The following is a 16556-nucleotide window of genomic DNA, read 5'->3' as shown; positions in this document are numbered from 1 at the left end:
TATCGTGACTATAGACTCGGAAATGGATCCCAGTCACTTTTCTCGAACCGACTTCGATTGTACCGGTTCCCGGACTCCTGATTCGGAAGTACCTGCAATAGTGGAACCTACTTCGTTTTCTCAGAAATGGTCTTATCGATCTGAGAACTGCTTTACTCTGTAGGTTGTACTAGTTGATGATGAGAAATGCATCATTACACCACGAGTTCAAGTTCTACTTTCTTATTGTACAAAGCCATCGCAAAAATTAAGAATTTCCGTTTTATCTAAAAACTAAAAATCTATTGGTGAAATTCAAATTATGAGTCTCTAAGAATTATAGTTTCTATTGATTGCAAACGATAGAAGTATGAAAATATATTTTGATACAATAAAATCTCAATTTACGCGAAATTTAATTTACGCACCCACGACTTTGCGCGTAAATTGAGGTTAGAGTGTATACTGAAACGTTGAAGGCATAACAGAAATTTTAAAATTTCCGATCCTGCACCGTTTTTTAGATTCTACGGAAATGTTGAACAAGTTCAAAATTGTAGTAGATATCAATTGAGTTTGTTTTATATGTACATAAAAATTATTTGGATCTATATGTTCATTCTTTAGTACAGTACAAAAATCGAAAAAAATCGAAGCCTCCATTTTTGAATAAATTATAAATAAATTGATTTCAAAATATAAAAAACTATAAATTATATTAGTCGATAACGTAACTGTTCTGTCTTGAGATTTTTAGGCAATATAATTCCGCATTTACACTGTATATTTTCGGGTTGTTTTTGATGGTGCAGAAACGTCAGCTTAGCATAAATTGTAGCTGGGTTGACTAGCAATCGAATAATGTATAAAAACATATAGATATTTATGACCATTGTAAAAAATCCCATCTTTTTTGTTGTCTACTGTTTACAGTTTTCTCTATAACTTTAGGTAGACAACTCTATTTTACGTATGTTTTAGTGCATTTTATTTCTGAAATTAGTACCATTCCAATGGTGAACAAATTTTGAAAATCGGTTGACTAACAACAAAGTGACGCGAGAAAGTTGAAGTTCTCAAAATTCTATTCAAAATGCTGGTGCCGCATAAATGCAAATAGGGCATTTTTTGTGCGTGAAAAGAAACTTGGAACGGGAAAAATCACATTTTCATTGATTTTTCCTAACCGATTGTCAATAATGACATACTTAAAATAATCTACGAATTGTACAAAATTCGAGGGTGTAAAATTTATTGATATCCGTTGAAAAACAGCTGAGCTATGACATCTCAAAGTTACCGTTCCACCTTTTTTTTAGGCTTGGTGCTTCGCGTAACTTTTTGAGGCTTGGTATTAGGAGTGTTAAACTGAAGAACTCAGGTACCGAAGCTAGAAGAACGAGTTAAAAGGAATCGACAACCTATCCGTTGGCGATTATTGTGCACTTAGGTTTTAAGAAAGTCTTAAAATGAAATTTAGTCTTCAGTTAACCTTTGCGTAAAACTTATTCACAAATATGACATCGAAACAAAGATATCACCAAAGCGCTTTAATCTTCGTATTATCAAGTGTTAACATCGTACAACCACTCTTAAATGTATGGTATGCTTTTCCGTAATAATCGTTTATTATTATATATAATTTCAGGGCCCCATTGGTGTTCAGAACAACAAAGTTTATATTACAATGATATCTATGGAGGAACTATTCATCGTTACGATTATATTGGAAACACAACATACACCGCTAAGATTGGTAAGATCCATATGTATACAGTCTGTTACATAAGAGCGTGGTCGAGATCACTCGCGATCGGTAATCTCGCATTACATGAAGGACAGTACTGCCCTCTGTACTAAAAACAATCACACCTTCCTACTTTACCGATCGCGTAGTCGTGTTAACGCTCTTATGTAAGAGACACAATATATATATATATATATATATATATATATATATATATATATATATATATATATATATATATATATATATATATATATATATATATATATATATATATATATATATATATATATATACATATATATATATATATATATATATATATATATATATATATATATATATATATATATATATATATATATATATATATATATATATATATATATATATATATATATATATATATATATATATATATATATGTATCATATGCAATGCAATCTCTTATCGTTCACGTCACCCTTTCAAAAATTAAACTGCTGTACCACGGCTCAAAGCATCAACATGCTTCATGCGTACACCCGGCCTATGTTCAAACTTGTAGTTCAACTCCTCCAACAACCACAATTCGCGACCATGAATGCAGCGACGACATCTCGTAGCTCGGGTACTTGATTCCGCCTGCGAAGTTTTTCGACTATAGTAATGGATGGGATGGAAACAGCCATCATCCATTGCTTTCTGCATCAGTATGGCACCGTGGTCCACTCTACTTGCATCTGTGTGTAGCTCAATATTGACATGTGGATTGTAGAGTGCTAGAGTTGGCCTTGTGGACAAAGCTTCTTTTAAGGAAACAAAGAACATCTTCTGCTGAACATCAAACTCGAAAACTGTGTCGTTGAATAGTTCCCTATAAACTTGCGAAAGTATTCTGTCAATCCTAAGAACCGCTGAACCTCTTGAAAGTTCCCAGGATTTTTTATTGCTGCTATCTTATCTATCTTATCGGTTCAACCATATCCGAGAACAGTGAGTGACATTATTTTCACTTTTTTTTGTATATTACCCAGTAATTCCGGAACCGGATTTTGAATCCTAACGAAATTTCGAATCTTTGTTTGAGACCATAAGGCCTTTTATTTGAATCTAAGTTTGTGAAAATCGGTTCAGCCATCTCCGAGAAAAGTGTGTGACATTTTTTCACATTTTTAATGCATTAATTTCACATTTTTGGTGCATATCATCCTGTAATTCCGGAAGCGGAAGTCGAATCCAAATGATATTTAGGAACTTTGTGTGTAACAATAAGACCTTTCATTTGAATTTAAGTATCTCCGAGAAAAGTGAGTGACAATATTTTCACTTTTTGCCTTTCTCATATAGAAAGGCTATGCAATCACTGTGAAAATCGACTTTTTAACCGGGGCCCGGAGGGCCGAATGTCATATACCATTCGACTCAGCTCGACGAACTGAGCAAATGTCTGTGTGTGTGTCCGCCCGTGTGTGTGTTTGTAACAAAAATATGCACTCACTTTGCTCAGAGATGGCTGAACCGATTTTAACAAACAAAAATTCAAATGAAAGGCCTTATAGTCCCATAGCCTGTTATTGAATTTCATTCCGATCCGACTTCCGGTTCCGGAGATATAGGATGATATGTACCAAAAATATGAAAAAAATGCACTCAATTTTTTCCGAGATGGCTGAACCGATTTTCACAAACTAAGATTAAAAAAAAGGTATTATGGTCCCATAGCTTGCTATTGAATTTCATTTGAATGTGACTTCCGGTTCCGGAGTTATATGGTAATATGTGAAAATTTGAGAAAAAGTTTACACTCAATTATCTCTGGAATACCTCAACCGATTTTTGCAAACTAAGATTCAAATGAAAGGTCTTATAATATCCTAAAAATTGGTAGAACATTTTATCTGGATCCGACTTCCGGTTCCGGAACTAAAGTGTGATAAGTGGAAAATTAAAAATTTTATTGGTATTTTTCCACGAACGATGGTTAAAAACAGGTACAAATCCCATAAAATTGTCTGATAAATTCTTCTAGTTTGCAGGGCTTGTTAGTTTATGGGCATGAAAACTTAATTCGGCACTACTGGTCCCCTCTTTTCCTGTTTCGAGAGCACCGAAAGTGACGAAGAAAAACTCCTAAAACTAAATTCACATCGATTTCTCTGCGATGCTTGGACCGATATTCACAATTCTTGGTTTGAATTAAAGTTCATACTGTCTTTAAAGCTATTGTGAAATTTCATCCGGATCCGACTTCCGGTTCCGCAGTTACAGGGCGATGAGTGTCAAAGTTTTCAAATCGTCATATAGAGTAACAATATGTACAACACCGAAAGAAAAAGAAAACACAAAACGAACAAGGCGTGCTTTGTTCTATTTTGTGCACGTTGTGTAGTGATGTCAATAATAATAATAATAATAATAATAATAATAATAATAATAATAATAATAATAATAATAATAATAATAATAATAATAATAATAATAATAATAATAATAATAATAATAATAATAATAATAATAATAATAATAATAATAATAATAATAATAATAATAATAATAATAATAATAATAATAATAATATTAATAATAATAATAAAAATAATAATAAAAATAATAATCCTATTACATGTTTTATGCTGTTTAGTTTGACTTACATATGCAGAAGTAACAGAAACGCAGGTTCGTTTCGTTTGTTAGATTTCGTTTAATTGGTTTAATCGAAATAGAGCAAGAGATAGTAAGTATAGGTTTAACTATGTTCAAAACTGTTCCAATTTGTAGGTCATATTTGTTGGTAGCAAACGAACCAACTTCGGCTATTCCGTTAATCTGAATTCGGTTTCGGAAGAATTGGAAATAGTGATTAAAAACTGCAAAAACGAATCTCACTCACTTTTCGAACGGCTTGTTGTCAGATACTCAGTTTGGCTTCCGTAGAAATAAAGCGACGAATGATTGGCTTGCATTGCTTTCGTCTAACATTCAAATTGCCTTCGCTCAAAAACAACAAATGGCATCTGTATTTTTGGACATAAAAGGATCATTTGATTCAGTTTCCATTGATGTTCTTTCAGACAAGCTCCACCAACATGGACTTCAAGCGGTTATAAATAATTATTTGCACAACCTTTTGTCAGAAAAGCACATGCACTTTTCATTTGGCGACTTAGCATCATTCAGAATTAGCTACATGGGTCTCCCGCAAGGCTCATGTCTCAGTCCGCTCCTCTATAATTTTTACGTGAATGACATTGACAGCTGTCTAGTAACCACCTGCACACCAAGACAATTGGCAGATGATGGCGTGGTTTCAGTTACTGGACCCAAAGCTGTTGATTTGAAAAAACCATTGGATCGCGCAGGTTTTGACTTTCAAATACCTCGGGATGTGGTTTGATTACAAATGCACGTGGAGAGGACACATTAGGTATCTGATAACAAAATGCCAACAAAGAGTAATTTTTTTTCGAACAATAACAGGATCTTGGTGGGGTGCTCATCCGCAAGATCTAATAAAATTGTATCACACAACGATACCTTTAGTGATGGAATATGGATGCGTTTGATTTCGTTTGCTCTCATATTATCAAACTTGAGCGAATTCAGTATCGTTGTTTGCGAATTGCTTTAGGCTGCATGCATTCGACACATACAATGAGTCTTGAAGTTCTGACGGGAGTTCTTCCATTGTAAGATCGTTTTTGGGAGCTTTCATCACGACTGCTAATAAGATGTGAGGTACTGAATCCCCTGGTTATTAATAACTTCGAGAGGCTGGTCGAGCTTCAATCTCAAATAAGATTCATGACAGTATATTTTAATAATATTTCCCAGGAAATAAACGCTTCAAGATATATTCCTATCCGTGTCAGCCTCCTAAATGTCCCTGACTCAACTTTATTTTTCGACATATCCATGAAACGCGAAGTGCGTGGAATCCCGGATCACCTACGCTCTATGGAAATCCCAAAAATATTTTCAAGTAAGTTCAGGCATATTGACTCTGATAAAATGTTTTTCACGGATCACAAATTGAAGAGGCTATTGGGTTTCGTATATTCAACAATAATGTTTCGGTTTCATTTAGGCTTCAAGAACCTGTTTCTGTTTATATCGTAATTGTAATCGTCACATTATCTCCAAACCATTATTTTCTCTTCACAGATAGTCTGAGTGCAATTGAAGCCATTTGCTCAAACGCTGCTGGCAAAAATGAATCATTTTTCTTGGCCAAATTGAAACAGTGTCTGAACGGCATATTGAATAATAATGATCAAATCACAATAGTTTCTGACCCGGCTCATAGCTCCATTCCAGGCAATGAAAGAGTCGATAGTTTAGCCAAAAGTGGTGCAATTGAGGGTGAAATTTATGAGACCGATTGCTCTCAACGAATTCTATAGCGAGTCTCGCCAGCTGGCAAGCATCTTGGCATAAAGATGATCGAGGTCGGTGGATGCATTCAATTATTCCTAAAATATCGACAAAGGAATGGTTCAAAGGACTGGATGTGAATAGAGATTTCATTCGTGTGATGTCCAGACTCATGTCCAATCACTATACGTTAGAAACACACCTTCTTCGAATTGAACTTTCCGAAGCTAATCATTGTGCTTTTGGTGAAGGCTATCGCTATATTGATCACGTCGTTTGGACATGCGTGGAGTATCGTGATGTCAGATCTCAACTATTACATTCCTTGCTTACCCAAGGTAGACTATTCAATGTCCCAGTTCGAGACATTCTCGCTTGTCGTGACCTTTCTTACATGAAATTTCTTTAGCATTTCATAAAGACAGACAATTGAAGTTTCAATTTAATAATTGACCCTTTTGAGGGTTAGTTCTGACTCCTACTGCGTCTATTAGTTCATCCAATAGCAAAATTTTAATAAAAATGATGTGCTGATAAAAACAAACTCAAAATAGGTTACGAAATCAACAACAAAATGTATAAAAATTTCAGCTTATTTTATAATTTATAGTAGTTTATCGTTTGGTTCAAATAATGTTCTTAAGTAGATTTAATAATAAATATCGAAATATATTAGTATTATATTAGGATAAGAATTCTATGTAAACGTGATGCTACGGTGAAGAAAAACTTATGTAATTTGTCTGAAGAAATATACGTATTTATGCAAATTAAATCATATATAATACTGTGCCATTTTTCAAAATAATTTTCATCGATTCTTAGAACCGAAATCGGTTTGTTTGACCATCTGCTGATAAAACTATCAATTGGAGAAGATTTGAGGTCGATTTATAAAACTTTTTACGGGTTTTCGCCCATTTCAGTGATGGTTTAAAATTTTTAACACACTTTAGCCTATATTTCTCGATCCGGAAGTCGGAACCGGATGAAATTCAGGAATTACGTATGTAACCACAGGACCCTTCATTTGAACCTATGTTTGTGAAAATCTGTTGCGCCATCAACGAGAAAAGATAGAACACATATTTTCATTTTTTTGCACATTTTACACCATAACTCCGGAACCAGAAGTCGGATCTAAATAATATTCAGGAGATTTGTATGGGACCACAAAACCTTCCATTTGAATCTAATTTTGTGAAAAACGGTTAGTCATCTCCGAGAAAAGTTACTGCAAAAAAACGTTACATATACACACACACACAGACATTTTGCGATCTCGACGAACTGAGTCGAATGGTATATGACACTCGGCCCTCCGGGCCTTGGTTCAAAAATCGGTTTTCACAGTGATTGCATAACCTTTCTATATGAGAAAGGCAAAAATCGCTGAGAATTTTGAAAAATAAATTTTATTTTCGATTTCACGTGAAATTGGAAGAGTTGTGTTCAGTGTATATTTTTTTAGAAAGTTCAATTGATTTTCTTCAACTTTTTCTTGGAAATATTTTTTAGAAGCTATAGATCTCTAGTTATAATTGTTTGAAAATAATGTGACCTGAAACACATACGCCCTTTTCAAAAATTTGTCTTTAGTGAAAAAAACCTCTTGACTACAGGCTCTCATAGTAATAGACTGGCGAATGCTCTAGCACAGGAATTTGACGGTTCGTTTGGCTCTCTAAGAGGTATTCGCCAGTCTGTTACAATGAGAGTCTGTACTCTTGACTAGTGAAAAATACTTCATTTGCTATACCGATCACATATGTTAAGTCTCATACATATCCAAGGCGTGGAACTGTTCTATGGACAGTGAAAACTAAGTAGAAACTCTATATACTGACTTCAGCAAAGCTTTGGACAGAATTGACATACAACTATTACGATTCAAAATTTAAAAAATATGGCATAGAACAAATACTTTTGGAATGATTCGAATCATAACTCACAGAACGTAAACAAAGCATTATAATACATTTGTCAATAAAGCAAATAGTATGCTAGGTTTCATTAAACGTTCCAGTCATAATTTTCGGGATCCTTAGGGGCTGTCCATAAAAGACGTCACGCCGCATGGGGGAGGGGGGTGTTTCATAAAACGCGACCTTTTGTGACAGGGGGAAGGGGGGGAGGTTTTTGGAATGTGACGTCCAATATTTTCAATGAGCGCATTTTTGAAATACCTAATTATATTACTGCTTTGCCCTATTTCTTGAAAAAATCTCCACAATAAGCGTTTACATACTATGGGAAAACGTGTATTTGTTGATGTAAAAGCTTCTTCTTGTAAATTCGGAAATGAATCATGCAGGAAGTCATTTTTGTTGTGATCAGCAAAAGTGCACGGAGGAGCGAGTAAATTAGCGAAATTAATAAATTTTGCCTAATATGAGTAAATAAGAAAAAGATGCCTTCAAACGGTTTAACTTAAGTTATGCACTGACAATTTTTTCAGTAATTTGATTTTCTAGCATTGATAATAGTATATCATAAGAATTTCTCTTATCTGGTTCTGATGCAGTTTATTCAATTGTACTCTATTTGAAAAAGGGCGGGAGATCAACGATTTCAGACGTAGATCATGTCATGTCTTATCTTGATCATATGTGATTTTCCTCCACCAACATCAAAACTTATCGAATCATCCAATGATTGAACTTACATGAATCAAGAATCATTTTAGCTCAAAATCACTACCCATTGTGTGACGGAAGATCAGTACCGATATTGATCGATGTGATTTAAAATTCACTGATCAACTGATCATGAAAAGATTCTCCGGCAGTGATCTCGTTTTGATGAGGCTTTGGCCTTTATATCCTCAGCCCTGTATGCTATACTAAGGAAATATTATTTTTTACCTAAAACAATAATATATCTGTTTACCCCTAGGAGGAATAAAACGGATGATTTAAATGTTTCATCAATTCCAACCAAATACTTTTGTTAATTTATATAATTGATATTAATAAAATAATTCCAATGATTTTGTAGTTTTAGGGATATTTTTTAATCTAATGACAGCATGTAATAAATCGATTTTTCCCTCATATTTGTATGGTTTGTCATACATATTGAGAATGTATTTAGATGAATTTTATTTATTTTGAATTCGTGACATGTGACATAGGGGGGATGGGGGGTCTTTGCTTTGGTGACAATTTGTGACAAAGGGGGGATGGGGAGTCAAAAATCGTCAAAAAAGCGTGACGTCTTTTATGGACAGCCCCTTACACAATAAAATAATTATACACAACTTATGGTAGGCCAATTTCGGAATACTGCAGCATAGTATGGAACTAATGTACCTTCGTACACGAAGAACGTATCGAATCTGTCCAAAAACCAATTTCTACTATATGCGCTTCGTAGACTAAACCAGACTACATTCCCTCTTCCATCATATAATATGTCATTACAATATACCTTACCCTTGGACAAGGACTTACTAGCAGCTGCACGGGTTCAATTCTCCGGGCATCCAGGTGCAGATATTGCCTCAAAATTCATAAATTTTCAAAACGGTGAAACCATCAACCCTTACAAAGGAACAAGAAGTATTCAAAACAACACTACTCCGGTCTTAGGAAGTAATGACATCGAAGCTGCACCATCCACTAACTATGTGAACACATCTTCAATATCACAGAACATAAATACATCTACAGTATCACAGGACATGAGTACAGACAGCCAATTCGAAATTGATCCAATGCGTCCTCCAATTGTACGTCTTACTTCACAATCTGCAAATGGCGACGAACGCTTCTTGAAAGCAAGACTTCGTGACCCGAAAATAATGCACGTCGTCCGTCTGTATTTGTCATACATGAAAAATCAACAATCTACAGTATGCATCGAGGGTATGACACCAACTAGTATAAAAATGCTATTAGCATCAGAAGGCCTTCCAACAACACCTGACCACCTTCTACGAATCTTCATCGAAGTGCATCAGGAATATGGAATGAAACCTAAGGAAGCGCAGGCCGACCTGGACTCTTATGGGAAATTTTTGACAAGTGAACACATCCGCCGACTCCAACTAATCCGGGAAGCCGAACACAATTTTACAAGGCCGAATTTTCGGAAATAACGACGCCCTCTGACGAAGGAATAGAAACAGGAATTAGTAATGTAAGTATTCCAGAATTCTCAAAAACTTCTTCGCTTCATAGACAAAATGTGACTGAAATTTTGGTCTATTGCCAAAATTTCAACCGCATGAAAAGCCCGGCCAAAATGAAAGAAATTCATCAAAATTTAATAACCTCCTCTTTCGACGTAATCCTTGGAACTGAAAGCAGCTGAGATGAAAGTGTTAGAAGCGAAGAAGTATTTGGAAATAATTTTAACGTATTCCGGCACGACCGAAATTTATCTCTCTGTCAGAAAAAATCTGGAGGTGGAGTCCTCATAGCCATAAACTCTTGCTTTACTTCTGAAGAAATTATTACTCCTAAATATAAAGAATTTGAGCATGTATGGGCTAAAGTCTCAATATTGGGAGAAGAACATATTTACTGCTCTGGCTACTTCCCACCCGAAAATGCGAACAAATTCTCTTTTGAATTATTCTTTCAATCTTTAGACACAATTATTTCGAATATGGAACCCGAAGTAAAGCTACATATTTTTGGCGACTTTAATCAACGTAATGCGGACTTCATTTCTTACATTGAAAATGAACCAATCTTACTCCCAGTCGTTGGAGAAAACGAAACATTGCACTACTTTTTCGATAAAATTTCTAATTTTGGCCTACATCAAGTAAACTCCGTAAAAAATCAACAAAATGTATATTTAGACCTTCTTTTCACAAATTGCACAGAAGACTTTTGTGTGAACGCATCAAACCTGCCATTATGGAAAAATGAAGCATTTCACACCGCAATTGAATATTCATTATTTACACACAATGCATCCCTTCCCTACGACTTGGAATATGAGGAAGTGCCGGAATACAATAAAATTGACTTTGAAGAAGTCAAGTGTAGACTAAGTATAATAAATTGGCGGAACATACTGAGTACAGAAGGAAATGTCGACGTCGAAGTAAACAAATTCTATCACATTATAAACAAAATATTATCCGAAACTTTGCCCATGAAAAGAAGAAGAAAAAATCATAACAGCAAATTACCTGTATGGTTCAATTCACAACTAAAACATTTGAAAAATAGGAAACAAAAAGCACACAAAACTTACAAACAAGAAAAAAGTGACGCTCATCTTCAAAATTACTTGAATCTATGCAATTAACTCAAAATAGCCATTAACACAGCACACAAAGAATACAACCGCAAAATTTAAAACGAAATAAAGACTTGCCCTAAGAACTTTTTTAACTACACAAAAACTAAACTAAAAAGCAACAATTTTCCATCTCAAATGCACCTCGACGAACATGTAGGGAAAAATAGTACAGAAATCTGCAATCAATTTGCAAATTTTTTCCAAGAAGTATATACATCTTATTCAGAAACTGACCGTGACCGTGAATACTTCTCTTTCATACCTGCATTTTCTAGCTCCATCTCTGTAAACTATCTATCAGAACATGACATTTCGACAGCACTGAAAAACTTAGACGCCTCAAAAGGGCCTGGACCTGACAGTATACCACCAATATTTTTAAAAAAATCTTGCTGAAGAACTCACACTACCACTACAACTACTTTTTAACTTATCACTTAATAAATGTACTTTTCCTAAAGCATGGAAATCTTCCTTTCTTGTACCAATATTTAAATCTGGTGCAAAATCTAACATTCGGAACTACCGTGGAATAGCCATTATCTCATGCATTCCAAAATTATTTGAAAAAATTGTAAACGAAAAACTTTTTCATCAACTTAAAAATGTAATAACAAACAAACAACATGGCTTTTTTAAAGGCCGCTCAACTACAAGAAATCTTTTAGAATTTATGACATTCACTCTGAATGCAATGGACGCCGGCAACTACGTAGAAACTCTTTACACTGACTTTAGCAAAGCCTTCGACCGTATTGACATACCTTTACTTCTACACAAACTACAAAAATATGGCATATAAAACATACTCTTCTTGAATGGCTCAAATCATACTTAACGAATCGTGTATAGGTAGTCCGCTTCCAAAACATTCTGTCTGAACCAATTAATGTAACTTCTGGCGTACCTCAGGGTTCTCACTTAGGGCCTCTCCTTTTCATTTTACATATAAACGACATTTCCTTCATACTCAAAAATCTGAAAGTGCTTATATATGCAGACGACATGAAACTCTTCATGGAAATAAAAAAATATCAACGACGCTGTAATATTCCAGAACGAAATCAATCTATTCTACATTTGGTGCTGCAAAAGTCTACTCCAACTTAATGTAAAAAAATGTTACTCAATACCTTTCAGTAGGAAAAATGAAACTATACCCACAAACATACATCTAGGAAATCAACTTGTAGAAAACTGTAAAATTGTAAGAGATTTAGGCGTAATCTTAGACTCCAAGCTCACTTTTGTGGAACACTACAATACCATAATCATTAAAGCAAATAGCATGCTGGGCTTTATTAAACGCTTCAGTCATAACTTTCAGGACCCATACACAATAAAATTATTATACACTACATATGTCAGACCTATTTTGGAATATTGCAGCCTAGTATGGAATCCATATAATATTATTCACGAAGAACGCATCGAATCTATTCAAAAACAATTTCTTTTATATGCACTTCGTAAATTAAACTGGACAGCATTTCCTCTACCATCATATGAAGCACGCTGCATGCTCATCAATATACAAACACTTAAAGAACGCCGCGACCTTGCAATGCTTTATTTTATCAGCGACATTATTTCTCAACGCATTCAATCACCTTCTTTATTATCGCAACTAAATATTTATACACCTAGCCGTCGATTACGAACCAGGAAATTATTTTTAGAAAGAAACACTAGAACAAATTATGCAAAATACAGTCCAGTCAATCGAATAATGCGCCATTACAATCAATACTGCGAACATCTTGACCTTACTATGTCAAAAAATCAAATCAAATCTCAGCTTTGTCGTAGAAATAATGCGTAGTATGTAAGTGAACATTGTAAACAATTTATATGTAGTCTACATTTGCTTGACGAAATAAATAAAATAAATAAACGCGTTGTATGCTCATAAACTTACGAACACTCTAAGAACGCCCCAAATCTACAATGCTTTATTTTATCAACGACATTATTTCTCAACGAGTACACTCCGAATCATTTCAACTAAAATTTTATGCTCCAAGCCGCCATCTTAGACGTCGTCAAATATTCTCGAAAAAAATATAAAAAACAAATTATGCCAAAAATGATCCTGTTAATCAAATGATGCGCTTTAACAAAGAAAACTGCTAAAACTCGATCTAACTATGTCCAGGAAACAAATACAAGAAAAATTGAAACCAAATCGTAGATATAATGTATAGCAGATAAGAAACCATTGTAACATTTTTTTGTCTGTAGTCTACATTTGTTTGACGAATACGTAAATTCAATCTGCGCACTACGAACTGCGGAAATTCGAAAAAATAGCTACCGATTGCTGTAGTATAGAGGTTAGTTTAAAATTTGTTTAACGTAATATGTTTCGCCGCTTTGAGTGATTGTATAATATTGTACCTTATAACTTTGAGATCGGATTGTTTAGCTGCCTACTGATAATGGCTATCATTTTTTGTATTTTTGGGTTTATTTTAGAATTTTTTTTACGGTTTTTGTTTCGCCGATTAAGTGACGGTGTTGTACCCACTGTACCATATAACTCCGGAGCTGGAAATAAGATACGGATGAAAATCAGGAACCCTGTTTATGACCACCAGACCTTTGATTTGAACCTGAGTTTGTGGAAGTCGGTAAAACCAAAAAATTGAGTGAGATTCATTCTGGATTATATGACCAGTATTTCCGGTGCTTCCGGAATCGGAATCTGGGAACCAGGATAGCCGGAATTGGTTCGTTTGGCTGCATACTGATAATAGCTGCCGGTTTCTGCAATTTTGAGAAAAGTGACACTATTTGCGGTGCTTACGGAACCGGAAACCGGGATCCATGATAGCCGAAATCGGTTTGTTTAGCTGCCTACTGATAATGGCTATTCGATTTCACGATTCAGTTTAGAAATTTTTTACGGTTTTCGTTTCGCCGATTCATGTGACGTACAATATTTAACACACTTTATCCTATATTTCCTGAACCAGAAGTTGGATTCGTATGAAATCCCGGAGTTTCGTATGGGACCACGAGTCGTTTCATTTGAATCTCAGTATCTCAAAATCGCCATCTCCGAGAAAACCTAGTGAGATTATTTGATACATGCACATACACATACACCCGGGTTGGCGGTTCAATGCATAGGACGCTGGTCTTACAAGCCAGTTGTCGTATGTTTGAGCCCCGACCTGGAAGGGTTTTTAGTGTCAGTAGGATCCATAGTACTAGCCATGCAATGATTCTGTACACTAAGAATCGGCTGCGAAGTCTGTTGAAACAGAAAGGCCAAATTCCACAAAAGGAATGTAATGCCAAGACTTTGACACACACACAGACATTGTTCAGCTCCACGAACTCAGCCGAATTTCATATGACACATTTTTTTCAAGTCGAGTTTGCATAACCTTTCTATATGAGAAAGGCAAAACTATTGAATATTGAATGAACAATATATCTTTATTTGTAATTTGGGTTTCCTTCACCGGCCTTCTAGTTCAGATCTTGCTATTGCTCGTGCTGTTGTTGCCGCTGACCTCCTAAAGTATATTTTGCTGCTGCTGCTTTTGTTGTTTGTATGATTGTTATTTTTTTTTACTATTTCCGTCTCGTGGGATCATTGTTTCCTACCGGGTGTCTTTCTCTCTGAAGGATCATTATTTACGTTTTCACTTCAGATTTTTATCACTACATAACGGGTGTTTAAATTTGCTTCAAAATGATAAAATGTTTCACAAAATGTCTTATTGTTCGACGATGAGTGTGTTTTTGTAGCTCTTGTATAACAGCACCAGCATTTGCACTGCCAGGATTAATAATATTATCCACAACTTTATGACCGATTGTTGTACCAAATCAGTAGCCACCATCAGTTTAAGGCATTACCAGTGTATGCGGGTAGACTTAAAGTAGATCCTAATTTGATTATCAGATAGCTTTCATATAACTACTGTTCAGAAGGCCATGGGTTTTCAGGACCCGGCGCCTTCCAGCAAAAACATCCATATACAGCCATATATGGTCTGTTACATAAGAGCGTGGTCACGATTATTCGCGATCGATAAAGTTGAATGGTGTGATTATTTTTTTAACACAGAGGGCAGTAGTGTCCTTCATGCAATGCGAGAATAAATCAGCTGACTATTGTTTAGAATTTCATCTCAGCATTTTTCCAAATTAAGTACCGCGTTCGATTCGCGCTTCGAAGCAGTTTTTTTGTGCCTGCACTCGAAAGGTAGCAAAATGACTCAAGCTGTCGCGGCGAAATACATGCAAAAGTCGACATCAACTTTGCGCGAAGGTGCTCCAAAAGTGTCCAAAAAAGGTTCAAATATATATAATTTGAAATTTCGAAGTACTTTGCGAAAACCAATGTTGAGTGAAAAGCATGTGCAAAAACATTTTGAATGGGCCATGGTGTTGTGACCTAGGATTGGCCCTCTCAGTCGCCCGATGTCAATCAAATTGAGAACGTTTGGGCTCAAATGAAGATGAAGCTTGGGAAAACCCAACCACACAATTTGAAGCATCTTGTTCGTCGAATTAACAAAATTTGGAGATCGTTTTCAGAAGAATATACGTAAAATCTCGCTCAAAGTATGCCTCGAAAGTGCCAAGCCATTATTAACGCTGAAGGGGATTGGACTTGTTATTAATGTATTTGCATGTAAGTTTTTGATCTAATAAAATAATATTCGAACGTATTTTCGTGTTGAGTCTTTTCATTTTCTCACAATAGTGACCACGCTCTTATGTAGCAGACTGTAATAAAGAATTTCGCTATACCAACTTTAACTTGCCTGGTGGTTTGTTTGTTAGAAGGGTGCGTCTTACTCATTTCAGACCTCCAGGAAGAAACACAAAAATTCCCCCACGTGACTCAGGTTGGTAATCCACTCCATCATCCTGTCATTCACTTATAAGATACCCTGATACACTCTCTGCCCCTCCACGTTGTCGATATAATTGAAAATAATACAATACAATATAATATAATATAATATAATATAATATAATATAATATAATATAATATAATATAATATAATATAATATAATATAATATAATATAATATAATATAATATAATATAATATAATATAATATAATATAATATAATATAATGTTCTTCTTTCGTCGCAGTACTGCAGGAAATATAATATTTCTCTTTTAATAATAATAATGGTAACAATAATATCTATATATAATATAATGTAATGTAATGAACAATAGAATT

General features: G+C 34.8%; 1 protein-coding gene across 2 annotated transcripts in view; it reads left to right on the top strand.

The window, feature by feature from the left end:
* Positions 1-16556, top strand: part of LOC131440685 (regucalcin-like) — an 84346-nt gene that overhangs the window by 38528 nt on the left and 29262 nt on the right. For both annotated transcript variants that reach the window (XM_058612180.1, XM_058612181.1), the window contains exon 3: positions 1628-1735. In XM_058612180.1, the coding sequence (XP_058468163.1) occupies positions 1628-1735 (108 nt within the window). The remainder of the gene's footprint in view (positions 1-1627; positions 1736-16556) is intronic.

This window comes from Malaya genurostris, chromosome 1 (genome assembly GCF_030247185.1).
Source record: "Malaya genurostris strain Urasoe2022 chromosome 1, Malgen_1.1, whole genome shotgun sequence".
NCBI classification, from domain to species: domain Eukaryota; kingdom Metazoa; phylum Arthropoda; class Insecta; order Diptera; family Culicidae; genus Malaya; species Malaya genurostris.
Note: the sequence above shows the minus strand (reverse complement) of the source record. Positions and strands in the feature narration are given on the sequence as shown.